At 38.1% G+C, this 16,400-nt stretch overlaps 1 protein-coding gene across 1 annotated transcript; it reads right to left on the bottom strand.

The window, feature by feature from the left end:
• Positions 1-3,607: 3,607 nt before the first annotated feature.
• LOC114098146 (mas-related G-protein coupled receptor member X2-like) lies at positions 3,608-4,591 on the bottom strand. The gene has a single exon (XM_027942264.2). It carries the CDS (start codon positions 4,589-4,591, stop codon positions 3,608-3,610), a length of 984 nt encoding a protein of 327 aa, XP_027798065.1.
• Between the last annotated feature and the right edge of the window lie 11,809 nt (positions 4,592-16,400).

The following is a 16,400-nucleotide window of genomic DNA, read 5'->3' as shown; positions in this document are numbered from 1 at the left end:
TGTATATTTTGTCTTCATTGTCTGAGGTCCTGTCTTCTAAGTGATCTATTCTGTTGGTGATGTTATCTATTTAGTTTTTTAATTGGCTTATTGTTTCTTTCATTTCAAGGATTTCTGTTTCTTTTTTTTCAGTATCTCTATCTCTTTCTTGAGGTAAAGTCTTGCAACCTGTATTTGCTCTGTTATCTCTTTGTTGGTATGATGGATGGTTGCCTGTCTTTGTTCTCTTATCTCTTTGTTGGAGTGATTTCATTTTTTAAAACTACCACATTTTAGCTTACTGATTTATATTGTAATGCACCAGAGGTGTCCCTGTCAGACAATTAGAAACACTGTCAATTTAGTATACTTCAAACTTTCAGTTAACTAAAACATTCTTCCAAGAATAACTTTCTGTGATCATTTTTAGTTATTTATTTGATTACAAAATATTATAGCTTAGAATCTATAAAGCCACACACTTTTTAGTCCAGATATTGTCCTAGTGAGTACACATTTGGGTGACTTTGCTGTTCCAAGGGTAGTCCTAGGATCAGCAGCATTAGCTTTATCTTTTTTTTTGGGGGGGGGGTGGGTACTGGGGATTGAACTCAGGAGCACTGAACCACTGAGTCACACCCCTATCCATATTTTGTATTTTATTTAGAAACAGGATTTCACTGAGATGCTTAGCTCTCACTTTTGCTGAGGTTGGCTTTGAACTCAAAATCCTCCTGTCAGCCTCCCAAGCCACTCGAAGCATCAGTAGGTTTCTCTGTTGGTTGTTAGAAATGTACTGTCAGGCCCCACAGCATACTTGCTGCATTGGAAATCAAGACATAGGAATACTCGTTAAAGGTTGAGACACACTGGTCTAAATGAAAATGGGGATATAAGATATGTATACTAGAGCAGAGTAGGGGAAGGAGGTATTTTCAACTCAGGTTTTATTTATTTTGAAAAAATCAGTTTTACAAATAATGTATTATCAAATATGATGGTCTCTTAAAAATATTTTTATTATTGAATCCCTGATAGTATTTCATTTTCTTAACTTCTAATAATTTAAATATTTCAACAATATTGGTACCACCTTGACATCCAAGAAACCTCCATGATATTTTTCAGTTTATTCTCTCCTTAATCATCATAATGTCTAAATAAATTGATTTACAATTCAATAAATTGTTAATGGAAACCATACCTACTGCACTGCCAGTGGGATGAAAGATAGCACATGTAACTATGTATAGTACATAATACTTGATAATAAATGTTACTGGTTTATGTATTTACTAAACTATACTTCTATTGTTATTTTGAATATACTCCTATTTATATGGAAAAAGCTTACTATAAAACTGTATGCATGTTATGCTGGCAGCAGCCACATGCATCTCATATTCAAGTCTCTTGATTGTACCATTTTCTTTTGTGCTTGATGTAATAGTTTTTTCGTTTATCATAGCGATAGGAGTCATAAATCTGTATGAGTATTATACACACATATGGTTTAAGTACACAATGGGCCATACCATCTAAGTTCATTTAAGTTTACTCTATGATGTTCCTACAATTATGAACTTGCATAAGAACAAAGGTATCCCCATCATTAAGCAATGCATGTCTATGTATTGAACAGTTATGCCAAAATGAGTTATATTAAATGATAGAAATTGATAGATATACCCAAAGATTCAAATTGCATCTTTTATCTTCTGGACCCTATAGAGCTTTTGCAGCTGACCTGAATTTTTTGTCACATGTGTAACAGCATGTTTAAATAACAATATATTCTAAATATCCAATTTCTGCATTTCATCATGACTTTTTCAGGAAAATGGATGGAATTAGAGGTCATTAAGTTAAGTGACAGATTAAGAAGGTCAAGGATTGTATATTTTCTCTAATGTGTGGAAACTGGAAAGAAAAAAAGGGGAAAAGAAGGTGAAAGGAATTTCATGAAAATGGAATGGAGACCAGTGACGTGAAAGGGACCAGAGAGAGGGAAGAGAGGAGGGAAAGATAAAGCACTGGGAGAGGGGTAAGTCTGTGAAATTGACCAAACTGTGTTATGTGCATGTATGAATATGTAACAATAAATCCCACTCTTATGGATAATTATAACACACCCATAAAAATAGATCTGAACAAATTCTGTATTTCAAAAGTTGTGTAGGTGACACGCAGACTTTAAATATGAGATTTCTGCTAACTTGTCACCAACTCTTATGGAATTATTCATATCAAGGCTATAAAAATGTTTTGCAATGATTTTTTATGTGAGGAATAAAATTTTGAACAAATTTAAAGGTAAACTATCTCCCTAGTTCCATTATGGACCCTTTTCAGGAAAAAAGACCTCCCCAGAGAAGCAGGTGCATTCTACTGCTTCTTTTTCTCTTCTGTACATTACATCTCTTTTCTACCTCTCTGTTGTTTATTCTTTTGCTTCTGATATTTTGGTTGGACATATCCTGAGAAAACAGTCCAGAGAGCAAGACATATTTTTTAGGCTTGCCTTGCTAGGATGACCTAGATGGTCCTCTCTGGACTTGCCAGGATTGTAGCATGGATTCCAAATAAGTTTGTAAAACTTTTGCCAACCCCCATCACTTCTAGGCCATGGCAATCATTGATCACTGCTCTAAGCACTTCAGTCTAAAGATCCTTCTTAAGAGGGTTCTTGCAGTCACAACTAAATACTTACGGTGGCACAAGGACTGAAACTCATTTAGAAACTGAATGCCTTTTCCAGAACCAATTCTGTGCTTTTAAAAACAATATAATAATGAATTGATTCTTCTGCCATTTCCATCTGTTCAAGTTCTACTTATCTTTCTGACTTAAACAATATCCGTGTGGCTGAAAAGGTGACAGAGGCACATGCTCGGTACATTAAATTCCAAGTTTTTCTAGAAGCCTTCCCTATCTATTGGCCAACACACACACACACACACACACACACACACACACACACACACTATTGAGATCTTTCTGCACTCTGATCCTTGTATCTGTTTACTTGCTGGGAGGATTTATACCAGTTACACCAATATGACAGGTATGTCCAAGGAGATCTCTTCTACCAAAATCTATACAATCTACTGGAGAACAGCAACAAAAATCACTTCTGCTTTCCCAGATAGCATAGTGTATTGATAATGTTGTTGCCTCAGATTCAGAACTCATTCAGAACAAGCTTTCTACCTGCAGCAATATCCCAACATAGATCCCAAGATGATCCACTCACAGCACAGAGAGAAATAAGGAATAATTGTTTTCTGTAACTTCAGGTAGAAAACAGTCATAAATAAAAAAAATCATGATTTTGAAGAAAAATTCTTTCCATTAGAATGAAATTTTCAAAGAAAAGCATCAATAAGAAAAATTTAGAGGATATTTGATGAAACATTTATCAAAAAATACAGAAAAGAGTTGAGGCATGCTACGTCAGAGAGCTTTCTCTAAGAAAAATAAGAAAATCCAGGTTAACATAAATGCACTTGGAGACTATGGAAAATCACAGAGGCATTTCAGGGGCTGAGAGAGGAGCAGGCAACAGTCAAATGTGGCAGGACACTGTTGATTCTCAGACAGACATCTGAGGCAATAGGGCAGAGGCTCTTCATCTCTGTCCCACTCTGCTCTCTGACATCTCCAGGGTTCCTTGAGAAAGGCTGTTACCACCTTCATCCTTTTCAGGAGTGTCCTGCAGAGCCCGCTCAAGCACTAGCTTGAGGTTCTGGGACTGCTGCCTAAAGGAGCCAACAAAGAAGTAAATGATGGGGTTGGCTCCACTGTTAACACAGGACAAGACAAATGAAACCATATTAAGACAACCTAGTGTATAAAAATCATTGTGAATCCAGTAGACCAGGAACAAATAGATGCCAAATGGCAAACCACAGAGGAGGAAGACCAGAAATGTGAGCAGAATGGTCACATACAGCCTGCTCAGTTGCATCCTCCGGGATCCACAGAGGATCCTGCCCAGCAGGGTCAGGCTGGACCCTGAGAGGATCACAAATAAAAACATCAGCCACGCAGCTATAATAAAGTCAACAGTTTTACATCGATTAATCGCAAAACTCATAGACAGTTTTAAACAATAGACCCTGTCCAGGATGCTCAGTAACATGGACAGGGCCCAGAACAGGGCACACATGACAGCTGACATGTGTGTAGGGCGGTGGCAGTGGTACCAGATGGGCCACAGGACCGACAGGCAGCGCTCAGTGCAAATAGCACTGAGCATGCTCAGGCCTGCAATGTAGCACATGATTCCCCCAGTTCGTATGATGCCATAAGTAGGGACGGAGAAGCGAAGGAACATTTTGATGACATCTAGTACAAAAGCAGTGGTATTGAAGCAGAGAAAGAGGAAGTCAGCAGCAGCCAGGTTGAGGATGTAGACAGAGAAGGCGTTCCTGCGTATGCGGAAGCCCAGGAGTAAGAGCACAGCCACATTTCCTGCCAGTCCGACCAGCAAAATGATGAGGGTCAGCATTTTTGAGGTCATGTTATTCATGTTACAAGTTGGATGAGGGCTCAGGTAATTCCTATCCGTTGGTGTGGCTTCTATCTTCCAGACTGGGATGGTTGAATTCATGCTTCCAATCTCTCCACTGGTGACCCTGGTAACAAAACAAGACTTGAGCACTGATGCATGAGATCTGATTTTAAGTATCATCTTGCTATGTGGGAATTACTCTCTCCACTTCAAAGAGGAAAAATAAAACCAGGAATATGGAGATGAACTCATGTATCAAGGGCTCGGGAGGGTGGTTCTGAAATATGGATTCAAATTCAGTACTCATCATCTGAATAGCTTGAGCTCTCTGACCTGAAAATAAATGACATAGCAATATGCTATGATCCAAACACTCCCACTTAATGGGCTTGAGCTGTGGACCAGCTCTGATTTGTCCTTGAAGTTTTCTCTCAGTTGTAGGAATTGAGGCAGACGCAAGGGTGGTCATGATACCCCCATGACCATGAGTATTTCATTCATGGAGAAGAACTTGGCTTTGTGACCGTGAGGAAAATGTGAGCTCTTACTAGGACAGGAGAGAGAATGGCTGGGTCTAGAAACTGCTCAGTGTGTCAGATATAGAAGAAAATTGTCATTTTTGACATTTGCAGTGCTGAGATATGTGTGATCCACTGGTTCTCAATACTCGTTCAATGGATGAACGCATGAAAGGGGAGGGAGACTTAGAGTGTTAGATGATTTGGGATAAATACCATAATTGGCATTAGAACACGCACATAAAAGAGAGAAAGCAAAAATCACTTATCGTAATTTTTATTGTGAACAGCTCTGGGTGTTTTATAATTCATCACCTGCGTCCTAATAGCATGTTGACTACAGAAGTGCCTTTGGAGTAAGGATTCAAGACGGCTTTGTTCAGCACTGAGGACAGTTTTGGAGCACAGTGGGGGTAGCATTTGTGTCTTAGCAGAATTGCTCAGCAGTGTGGGATAGGAAGTATCATGTAGGAGTGAGGTCTGAGTGCCACTGAAAAGAGGTATTTGAAGTGGGTGACCCTCTATGGAGTACTATTGAGTGGTGTGTATAATGTAGACCTACTGCGTTCTCTCTTCCTAAAGATCCTAGTAGCATTTTCTTTCTTGCTAAAACAAACAAACAAAAAAACTTTTGTGTCACTGAAGCCTGTGAGGGGAAACAGAAGAGAGTGCTAAGATTGGAGTGTTTAGTTTCTCATGCAAATTTGTACTGGGGAAAGAAGACCAGATCATATCTTAGTGATAAACAGGAGCTGATTGAGAATTTACCAGATAATTTCCCTTTGAGTCCTCTCAAGAGTCTATGAGGTAAGAATTAGGATTTTCCCCATTTCATAGAGAATAAGCAGGATGAGGGGTTGATCCCTGTTTCATACACTGTGGACTTGAACACACCAGGTTCTACACTTTTGACCAGTACTTTGGCCCATCATCACTGTGTGCTCATCAGAGAAAAGCAGAGGAGTAACTCCCAACTTATATGCAACGTGGCAGTCAAAATCGTGGATGAAATTAAATCTGGCATAAAGTGAACTTGAGAAACAAAGAGGGAGAAAAGCCAGTGAAAAAAGAAACAAAAGAGGTGGTAGAAGTCAGTAAGCAATAAATATGGGAACCCAAAGGCCCTTTCCAGTGTCCAAGGCAGCCATGACTTCAGAATCCAGAAGGCTCACAGAGACAAGAGGCTTTCAAGTGGACAGAGGATATATTCTCCTCTAGACTTGCTGAGGGGCATTCCGTAAGTAATGCACCCATTATGAAGCCACATCCCCGGCCCTATATTTTATTTAGAGACAGGATCTCACTGAGTTGCTTAGTGCCTCACTTTTGCTGAGTCTGGCTTTGAACTAGTGATCTTCCTGCTTCAGCCTCCCGAGCCACTATGATTACTGGTGTGCACACCATGCCCAACACAAAGAGAGTAATTTTGAAAAGCAATGAAACCTACTGTACAGCATCTCAGCTCTGGCAAACAATATCTACGTGGGGCTTTGCTTTTTAAATGAATAAAAGAGGCAGCAATCTCTCTGTGACAGAAGATTTGAATGACTGAAATAAAGGGAAAAATATGCAGAGTTGGCTCAGAAGGGAGAAAGGTCTGATTATCCCCATTTTAAACTTCCACAGCAGGAGCTTCCAGCACCCAGTTTTCAAAAGGATGATTCTATCTCCTGTCTTTCCCTGAGAGAAGTACCATGACTCCCTCTATTTAGCAATCAATGGTAGAAACACAGGGATGTGAACTCAGAGCGAACACCACATATACCAAGAATGGAAGGCCCCCTTACCTTTCTTCCCTTCTCCTGTCCAGAGGTGGAGAGCTGAACTGTGCTATCCGGGAAGAGCCTTTCTCAGATGGGTGACCCCAGAGTATACTTCTTTGTTCTCCAAGTCAGGAGATGCCTACAAGAGCTGGCGTAAAAGTTGGTGACCAAGTGAGGCTTATAAAGATTATGGACAGTCTTTGTAATTTTCTGTCCTGGAACTTGGAGCAAATTGGAGACTAGAGTCATTAAAGACTTGATCCTCCCCTGAGATGTTTCTTGGCATCTGCCCAGTTTCTACTTGCATATCAGCCTCTCTCATCCTGTCCATTTTCATCCACTTCCCTGTAAATAGTATCTGTTCAGTCCATTTATTGCCAACTATAATCCTGGATAGCAACATCAAGCAATATGAACTTGCAAAGTGGAACTTTCTAAGTAAATAATAAAGTATATCATTGGGTCCCTCAAAGCTCATCATGTCCTGACTCCACTTGTTTTTTTCAGTATTCTGTCTTAGCAACAATGCATTCATTTGTAGACTTTTGTTCCAAATGAAAGATAAATGTTCATAGAGTCGATATCTCACTGAATTTCATTCTCCAGAGGTCACCACTTTCTATCTCTGCCTATTCTTTTTTTTTTGAGAGAGAGAGAGAGAGAGAGAGAGAGAGAGAGAGAGAGAGAGAGAGAATTTTTAAAAAATATTTATTTTTTTAGTTTTTTTGGCGGACATAACATCTTTCTTTGTATGTGGTGCTGAGGATCGAACAGCTTCAGACATATCCCCAGCCCCCTGCCTATTCTTAATTCTTTCTCTGAAGAGCAAACCCATATTTTTATTTTTAAATTATCATTACGAAAAAGTGGGACAGTTGATTTTCCTTATGAAATAGGAAGTGTTCAGCATAAATAACACTTTTGTTTCTTTCTCCACTTTATGAAATTTTTTATTATTTATTTTCATTTAGTGACATTACTCAAAATTTTAAATCATCTCCTATGACTTTCCTTTTTGTTCTTCATGTAACTGTCTTATTAGTCTACTTGTTGTTTATAAACATAGTTTGAATCAGAAAAAGTGATGGGCATGAACCTTAGGGGTCATGGATGGAATGCTATGGTTTGGATATGGTTTAATAGTGTCCCCCCAAAGGTATATGTGATTGGTGCTTGGTCTTGGAGTGGCAGTACTGGGATGTTCTGTGGAGTCTTTAAGAGGTGGGGCCTAGTGGAAGGTCTTTAGGTCATTGGGGCATGTACTTAGAATGTACTCAGACAACCCCTTTATTTCTTGTGAGACAGTTGTTACAAAGGTGGGAACCTGGCCCCACTCAGCCCTCTGCTTCCTGACTGGAGATGTGACCATTCCCCCACATATGCTCCCATCATCTCCCAGGAGGCTGGGCCCAGAGTCTGAACTGTGACTTTTGAAATTGCATTAAAAACAGAGTGAATTTAAACTCTTTATGAGTAGCCCATGCCAGGTATTTTTATCATAACAAAGTTGACTAATAAAGAATCTACTTAAAATATTTAGAAATTTTATTTGGTGGATTAATTCAGCAAATATTTAATAAGACCTTATTATGGGCTGAATTGAGTCCCTTTAATATTTATAAGTAATAGTCCTAATTCCCATGATCTCAGAATATGACTGTAGTTGAAGTCGGAGTCCTTGAAGGGCTAATTAAATTAGTATGAGGCCATTGGGGTGGGCCTTCCTCAGTATGAATGGTGTGCTCATAAGAAGAGGAGATTAGGACATACACACTCTGAGGTGGGGCATTGTGAAGACAAAAAGAGAAGAGGATTCCATTTACAAACCATGGATAAAGGCCTCATGAGAAACTGACATAAGAGACCACTAGACTTCTTGTATAATAACTAAAATAAAAAATGTTTTTAATTTCAAAAATTGGAAAGCATTTGGATAAACTGGATTTTTCTTACATCACCAGTGGAAAATGACATAATTCGGCTACTCAGAAAAATTCGGTTGCATTTTCTAAAAAAATTGTTTACACTTCTTCTTCCACCCAACATCCTACTCCTGGCATCTAGCCCAGAGAATGGAAGATGATGTTCACTTAAAAATCTGTTCACAAATGTTTGTATCATGTTTACTGTGATAGCCAAACTGGAAGCAAACAAATTGTCCTTTCAATCATAATTTGTGAAACAAAGCTTAATAAATCCTTAGAATGGAATCTTGCTCCATAATTGAAGCAAATCAACAACAAACCTTTAATACATGGTACTACTTGGATGACTGTTGAGGACCTTATGCTGAGAAGAAAAATACAAACTTAAAAGTTAGACAATGTGTGATTCCTTTCACAGCATTTATAAAGTGACAAATAGGGAGATAGGGAACTGGACAGTGATTGCCAGGGGTTTGGGAAGTGGATGTGGTGGGCGTGAGGCATAAAGGGGAAGCACAAACCAGTTCTTTTGTGGTGAATTAGTAGCTTCATACCTTGAATGTGGTTGCTGTTATGTGAGTCTATACATGTGATAAAGTGTCATAGAATTTTACAAAAATGCATAATCCCCTAAAATTTGTGCATGTAAAAAGTGATGAAACCCAAATGATATCTGTAGTGTTAAGTGATTTGGTTCTATCAAAAACATCAACTTCCTGGTTTTGATAATACACTGTATTAGTGGAAAATATCACCATTGGTGTAGTCTGGGTAGTGGGTATATAGAAACTGTACTATTTTTACAACTTTGATTAGTCTATAATTCAGAAGGAAATACTAAAAAATATTTGAATGGTTGGTTTATTGGATGAATAACCTATGTTAATATTGAAGTCAACTGTAAATGGGGACATAGGAGATGCTGGAGTGAAGTTTATAAATCAGGTATCTAGGTCAGAAAAATATATCATAAGCATTTACTCACCTCCAGTATAAATAAGCAAGTGTTAAAATTGTATTTTATTTCAATGGTGATTTTAAAAGCAATAAATAAAAATTTATAGGTAGATTACAGGGTTAAGTCTGTATCTCTTCTCCCACTATACTCATTAGGACTTTTCAAGTTGGGAATCATTATTCAGTCACATGTGTAACAGGATGTTAAAAGAAGAGTTTAATCTGAATGTCAAGAGAATATAACCTGGGGTGTAGCTCAGGGGTAGAGCAATTGCTTGGTATGCAGGAGGCCCTGTACTGAAAAAAAAAAGGTTATATGGATACTATAAACCAAAAGAGGTGGAGAGGACATCCAGAATCCAAATATGAGGCTTCTTTCTTTCTTTATTTTTGTACTGGGTATTGAACCCAGGGGTGCTCTACCACTGAGTGACATCCTCCATATTTAAATTTTTTTTTTTTTGTTTTGAGACATTATCTCACTTACTTGCTGAGGCTTGGCTGGCACTTGCAATCCTTCTGCCTTAGCCTCCTGAGTCACTGGGATTAAAATTGTACACCACCAAGTGCAGCTTCCAATATGAGGTTTCTGATAACTCTGTATCAGCTCTTAAACCATCACCCATGTCAAGGTTACAAAGAGGTTTAGTGTTGAATTTTTATGTGAGGCATAATAGTTGAATTTATTTTGAAGAAGAGCTATCTTTCCTGCTTTCAACTAGAACTTTTTGCAGATGGAAATCACTAGAGAGTGTATTGCCCTGCTTCTCCATCCCACCTTCCAAACTTCTCCTTGTTCTATTTTTCTGTTGTTCTATTTCTCTTGTTCTTTTCACTGTAGACCTCACTCACTGTTTTTAGTATGGCTTCTGACCCAGTATTTTAGATGTATCCCTGTGAAAAGAGTCAGGAGAGCAAGTCACTGCCTTTTTACTCTGTTCTGGGCTCACCTGGCTGTCTCTCTCTGGTTGGGTAGTATTTTGGAGCTGATTCCAACTAATTTTTAAACCTTATGCCAATTGCTATCATTTCAAGCTCTTGACAGACATTGCTCATTTCTCACAGCCCTCTAGCTTCATAAGAGGGGTCTCTTAAGAACTAAGATGAAGTACCTGAAGAGGCACAGCCTTTTTGTTTCCTTATAATGATTCCCTAAAGAACCATATGCATTTATGGTTCTTCACCCATTTTTTTTGGTCCAGTCTATTTATCCTTGCATGTCGTGTGGTTGGTAAAACTGTAGAGTCATCAGTTTGAATTTCAGACATCTCAAGAAGCCTTCCCTGATTACTCACCTACATATACACACTTGCTAATGAGATATTCTTCCTCTCGCTTTCCTATCTCATCTTATATTCTGGAAGGATTCAGAGCCAGTTGTGCCAACATTTTAGTTGTTTGTAAGAAAATCTCCTCCTCTAGAAATCTGTCGATGTCTTCAAGACTTTCTATTTTATTGGAGTATATATTTTCAAAAATAGTTTCTGATTATCCTCTGTATTTCAATAGAGTTCTCTTGAAGGAGTTGACCCCAAGATATGGGCTCCCCTCCTCCATGTAAAATTTTCATTGCAAAAGGACCCAACAAGTGAACAAAGCATTGGATACCTGGGGGAAGCTACATGCATCCTGGGGACCTCACTCTATGGAGAATACTGTAGATGAAAAGTTGAACCACATCTTAAAAAGAAACAATGGCTAAATTATGCTAAGACCCACCTGCAGCAGGATAATATGTTGCCAGTTGCTCTCCTCCAAATACGGGTGGCCCTGGATGTATGCTTAAATTGAGCCCCTATGAAATAGTATATAGGAGACTCTTCTTGGAACCTGGGGAAGAGTGGACTATGTGACTATAGCAGGAGAAACCATACTAAAACAGTAGGTACAACCAATCAGTCTAATATTAACCACTGTGCATGACTGTGGTTCTTTCAGGTTCCCTCCAAGTTTGAAATCACTTCTTCATCCCTTCCAGTCTGGGACCAAGTGCTACCCAAGACTTGGAAAGAGTAGTATTTGGAGCAAAGACTGGAAGAGAAGTGGACAGGACCTTATGGCATGCTTCTGATGACCCACATTTCCTTGAAACTTGCTGGAATAAAATTCTGGGCCCACCATACTAGAGTGAAAAAGGTCTAAGAGATTTGCCAGCAGTTGCCTCTCCTGCATGGACATCACAACCCTTGGGGGACCTAAAATACTTGTTTAAGAAAATATAATGAGAGATTTTATGTTTTTACTAACTTTGTTTTTTCCTCTCATTCTCTTCCTAGACTGGGAAGACAACAGTTTGTTTAGAATAGCACAGACCTTGGCTACATTGACTCATGTAGTTGATTGCTGAACCTGCCTTCCCAGGACCTGAACCTCTGTGGACCATGTTGATCCCTTTGTACATCCAGTTACGAACTTTACTCAGATCCTAGATGGAGACTGGACACCAACACGGGACCTCAGAGCCCGCAACATTATATATCAGGTCTGAGCTGCTAATCTCTGTTTCATTTATTTCTTCTGTGATCATCAGTATTTTTTCTTCTACTTTATTTGTTCCTTTTTTTTATTCCCTGAGGCATAACATTAAGCTGTTTATTTGCAATTTTTCTTCTTTTTTGATGTAGGCATTTAAAAATACCTTTGTGCATCCTACATAAAACATTGGGGTGTTTTACATACATTTTTTTGACTTTTCAATATGCTTCATAATTTATCTTGCAAGTTCTTCATTAACACATTTGTTGCTCAGGATAATGTTTAATATTCATGTACTTATAAATTTTCCAAAATTCCTGTTGTTAATTTTAATATTTCTAGAATTGCCAAAATTTATTTAGGGCCTACTTTACGATCTATCCTGAGTCTTAAAAGATTTATGTGTTGCCTTTCCATTAGATGGGATGTTTTGCATATCCATTTGGTCTAAAGTGGAATTCAAGTCCAATGTTTCTTTATTAATTTTCTGTCTGAATGATCATGAATGAATGAATCATGAATGAAAGAATGATCATGAATGAATGAATGAATATGCCATATTGAAATTTTTCACTATTGCAATCTGTCTATTCCTTTGGATTCTTTAAGATTTGCTTTGTATATTTATATGCTTCACTGATAGCTGCATATATACTTATAATCATTAAGTCCTCATGATTAATTGACCCACTTTTCATTATACAGTGCTTTTCTTTGTTTCTTCTTACATGTTTGATGTAAAACCTATTTAATCTGTTGTAAGTTTAGCTACTCCTGTTTTCATATGGTTTATATTTACATAGAATATAATTTTTTCTTCTCTCCCATCTTTTTGAAGTGTTGAAGGTATTGTGAATTGAACCCAAGGCCTCATACATGCTAAGCATTCTGAAAATGAGATATATCTCCAGACTTTATCTTTTTATTTTGAATCTATGTGTGCCATTTACAGTGATTCAGATTTCTTAAAGACAGCATACAGTAGTTCTTGTTTCTTTTAAAAATCCACTTGATCATTCTATGCTTTTGAATTTGAGAAGTTAATTCATTTACATTAAAAATAATTATTAATAAATAAGTTTGGGTTTACCTCATTTTTATTAAACTTTGCTTTATGGTGGTGAACCACTTTTCTTTCATCCTCCCTCCCTCCCTCCCTTCCTTTCTTCCTTCCTTCCTTCCTTCCTACTTTCCTCCTCCACCTTTTTAAAATTTTAAATGTTTTCTTTTAATTCAAAGTTTGCAATTATCAAAGACTCTATTTTGAAGAAGTCTATCAGTACCATTTTTCCAATAGCACATGATGACTTCATGTCTGTGTCACATTTTGTTAATCTTGTAATTTTTCCAACATTTTAAATAACATTATCTGTTGTGGTGAATTGTGAGTTTTGTTTTTGGATTTTAGTGTTGTCATTGCTTTAAGATGCTAAAAACCATGCCTACGTAAGAAGAAGATAATAGATGTTGTGTGTTCTGATTAGTGCATTGAGTGGTGGTTCTCCTAACCCTCCTTCTTTCCTCAGGCCTAGCTATTTCCTGATACATCATAATATTGAAATTAGACCAATTAATGACTCTAAAAGCCCTCTAAATATTTAAGTGAAAGGAAGGTTTGCACATCTCTCATTTTAAATGAAAAGCTAGAAATTATTGAGGTTAGTGAGGAAGACATGATAAAAGCCAAGACAGGCTGAAAGCTGGGCCTCTTGTTCCACTTAGCCAAGTGGTGACTGCAAAGGAAAAGTTCTTGAAGGAAATTCGAAGTGCTATTCAGTGAACACTGGGAAATAAAACAGCCTGATTGCTGATATGGAGAAAACTTTAGTGGACTGTTGAGAAAACCATACCAATCACAACATTTTTTTTAAAATTTTTTATTGTTGGTTGTTCAAAACATTACATAGTTCTTGATATATCATATTTCACCAGTGGGTTATGAGCTCCCATTTTTACCCCATATACAGATTGCAGAATCACATCAGTTACACATCCATTGATTTACATATTGCCATACTAGTGTCTGTTGTGTTCTGCTGCCTTTCCTATCCTCTACTATCCCCCCTCCCCTCCCCTCCCCTCCCCTCTTCTCTCTCTGCCCCCTCTACTGTCATTCATTTGTCCCCCTTGTATTATTTTTCCCTTTCCCCTCACTTCCTCTTGTATGTACTTTTGTATAACCCTGAGGGTCTCCTTCCATTTCCATGCAATTTCCCTTCTCTCTCCCTTTCCCTCCCACCTCTCATCCCTGTTTAATGTTAATCTTCTTCTCATGCTCTTCGACCCTACTCTGTTCTTAGTTCCTCTCCTTATATCAAAGAAGACATTTGGCATTTGTTTTTTAGGGATTGGCTAGCTTCACTTAGCATAATCTGCTCTAATGCCATCCATTTCCCTGCAAATTCTATGATTTTGTCATTTTTTAATGCAGAGTAATACTCCATTGTGTATAAATGCCACATTTTTTTTATCCATTCATCTATTGAAGGGCATCTAGGTTGGTTCCACAGTCTTGCTATTGTGAATTGTGCTGCTATGAACATCGATGTAGCAGTGTCCCTGTAGCATGCTCTTTTTAGGTCTTTAGGGAATAGACCAAGAAGGGGAATAGCTGGGTCAAATGGTGGCTCCATTCCCAGCTTTCCAAGAAATCTCCATACTGCTTTCCAAATTGGCTGCACCAATTTGCAGTCCCACCAGCAATGTACAAGCGTACCCTTTTCCCCACATCCTCGCCAGCACTTGTTGTTGTTTGACTTCATAATGGCTGCCAATCTTACTGGAGTGAGATGGTATCTTAGGGTGGTTTTGATTTGCATTTCTCTGACAGCTAGAGATGGTGAGCATTTTTTCATGTACTTGTTGATTGATTGTATGTCCTCCTCTGAGAAGTGTCTGTTCAGGTCCTTGGCCCATTTGTTGATTGGGTTGTTTGTTCTCTTATTGTCTAATTTTTTGAGTTCTTTGTATACTCTGGATATTAGGGCTCTATCTGAAGTGTGAGGAGTAAAGATTTGTTCCCAGGATGTGGGCTCTCTGTTTACCTCTCTTATTGTTTCTTTTGCTGAGAAAAAACTTTTTAGTTTGAGTAAGTCCCATTTGTTGATTCTAATTATTAACTTTTGTGTTATGGGTGTCCTATTGAGGAATTTGGAGCCCGACCCCACAGTATGTAGATCGTAGCCAACTTTTTCTTCTATCAGACGGCGTGTCTCTGATTTGATATCAAGCTCCTTGATCCATTTTTAATTAACTTTTGTGCATGGCGAGAGAAAGGGATTCAGTTTCATTTTGTTGCATATGGATTTCCAGTTTTCCCAGCACCATTTGTTGAAGATGCTATCCTTCCTCCATTGCATGCTTTTAGCCCCTTTATCAAATATAAGATAGTTGTAGTTTTGTGGATTGGTTTCTGTGTCCTCTATTCTGTACCATTGGTCCACCCGCCTGTTTTGGTACCAGTACCATGCTGTTTTTGTTACTATTGCTCTGTAGTATAGTTTGAAGTCTGGTATTGCTATACCGCCTGATTCACACTTCCTGCTTAGCATTGTTTTTGCTATTCTGGGTCGTTTATTTTTCCATATGAATTTCATGATTGCTTTCTCTATTTCTACAAGAAATGCCGTTGGGATTTTGATTGGCATTGCATTAAACTTATAGAGAACTTTTGGTAATATCGCCATTTTGATGATGTTAGTTCTGCCTATCTATGAACAGGGTATATTTTTCCATCTTCTAAGATCTTCTTCTATTTCTCTCTTTAGGGTTCTGTAGTTTTCATTGTATAAGTCTTTCACCTCTTTTGTTAGGTTGATTCCCAAGTATTTGATTTTTTTTGAAGATATTGTGAATGGAGTGGTTGTCCTCATTTCCATTTCAGAGGATTTGTCGCTGATATACAGGAATGCCTTTGATTTATGCATGTTGATTTTATAGCCTGCCAGTTTGCTGAATTCATTTATTAGCTCTAATAGTTTCTTTGTAGACCCTTTTGGGTCTGCTAGGTATAGAATCGTGTCATCAGCAAATAGTGATAATTTAAGTTCTTCTTTTCCTATTTTTATGCCTTTAATTTCTTTCGTCTGTCTAATTGCTCTGGCCAGTGTTTCGAGACCTATGTTGAACAGAAGTGGTGAGAGAGGGCATCCCTGTCTTGTTCCAGATTTTAGAGGGAATGCCTTCAATTTTTCTCCATTCAGAATGATGCTAGCCTGAGGCTTAGCATAGATTGCTTTTACAATATTGAGGTATGTTGTGGTGAGCCGTT

Source organism: Marmota flaviventris, chromosome 9, assembly GCF_047511675.1.
Source record: "Marmota flaviventris isolate mMarFla1 chromosome 9, mMarFla1.hap1, whole genome shotgun sequence".
Taxonomy (NCBI): Eukaryota; Metazoa; Chordata; class Mammalia; order Rodentia; family Sciuridae; genus Marmota; species Marmota flaviventris.
This window is presented reverse-complemented; position numbering and strand designations above follow the sequence as displayed.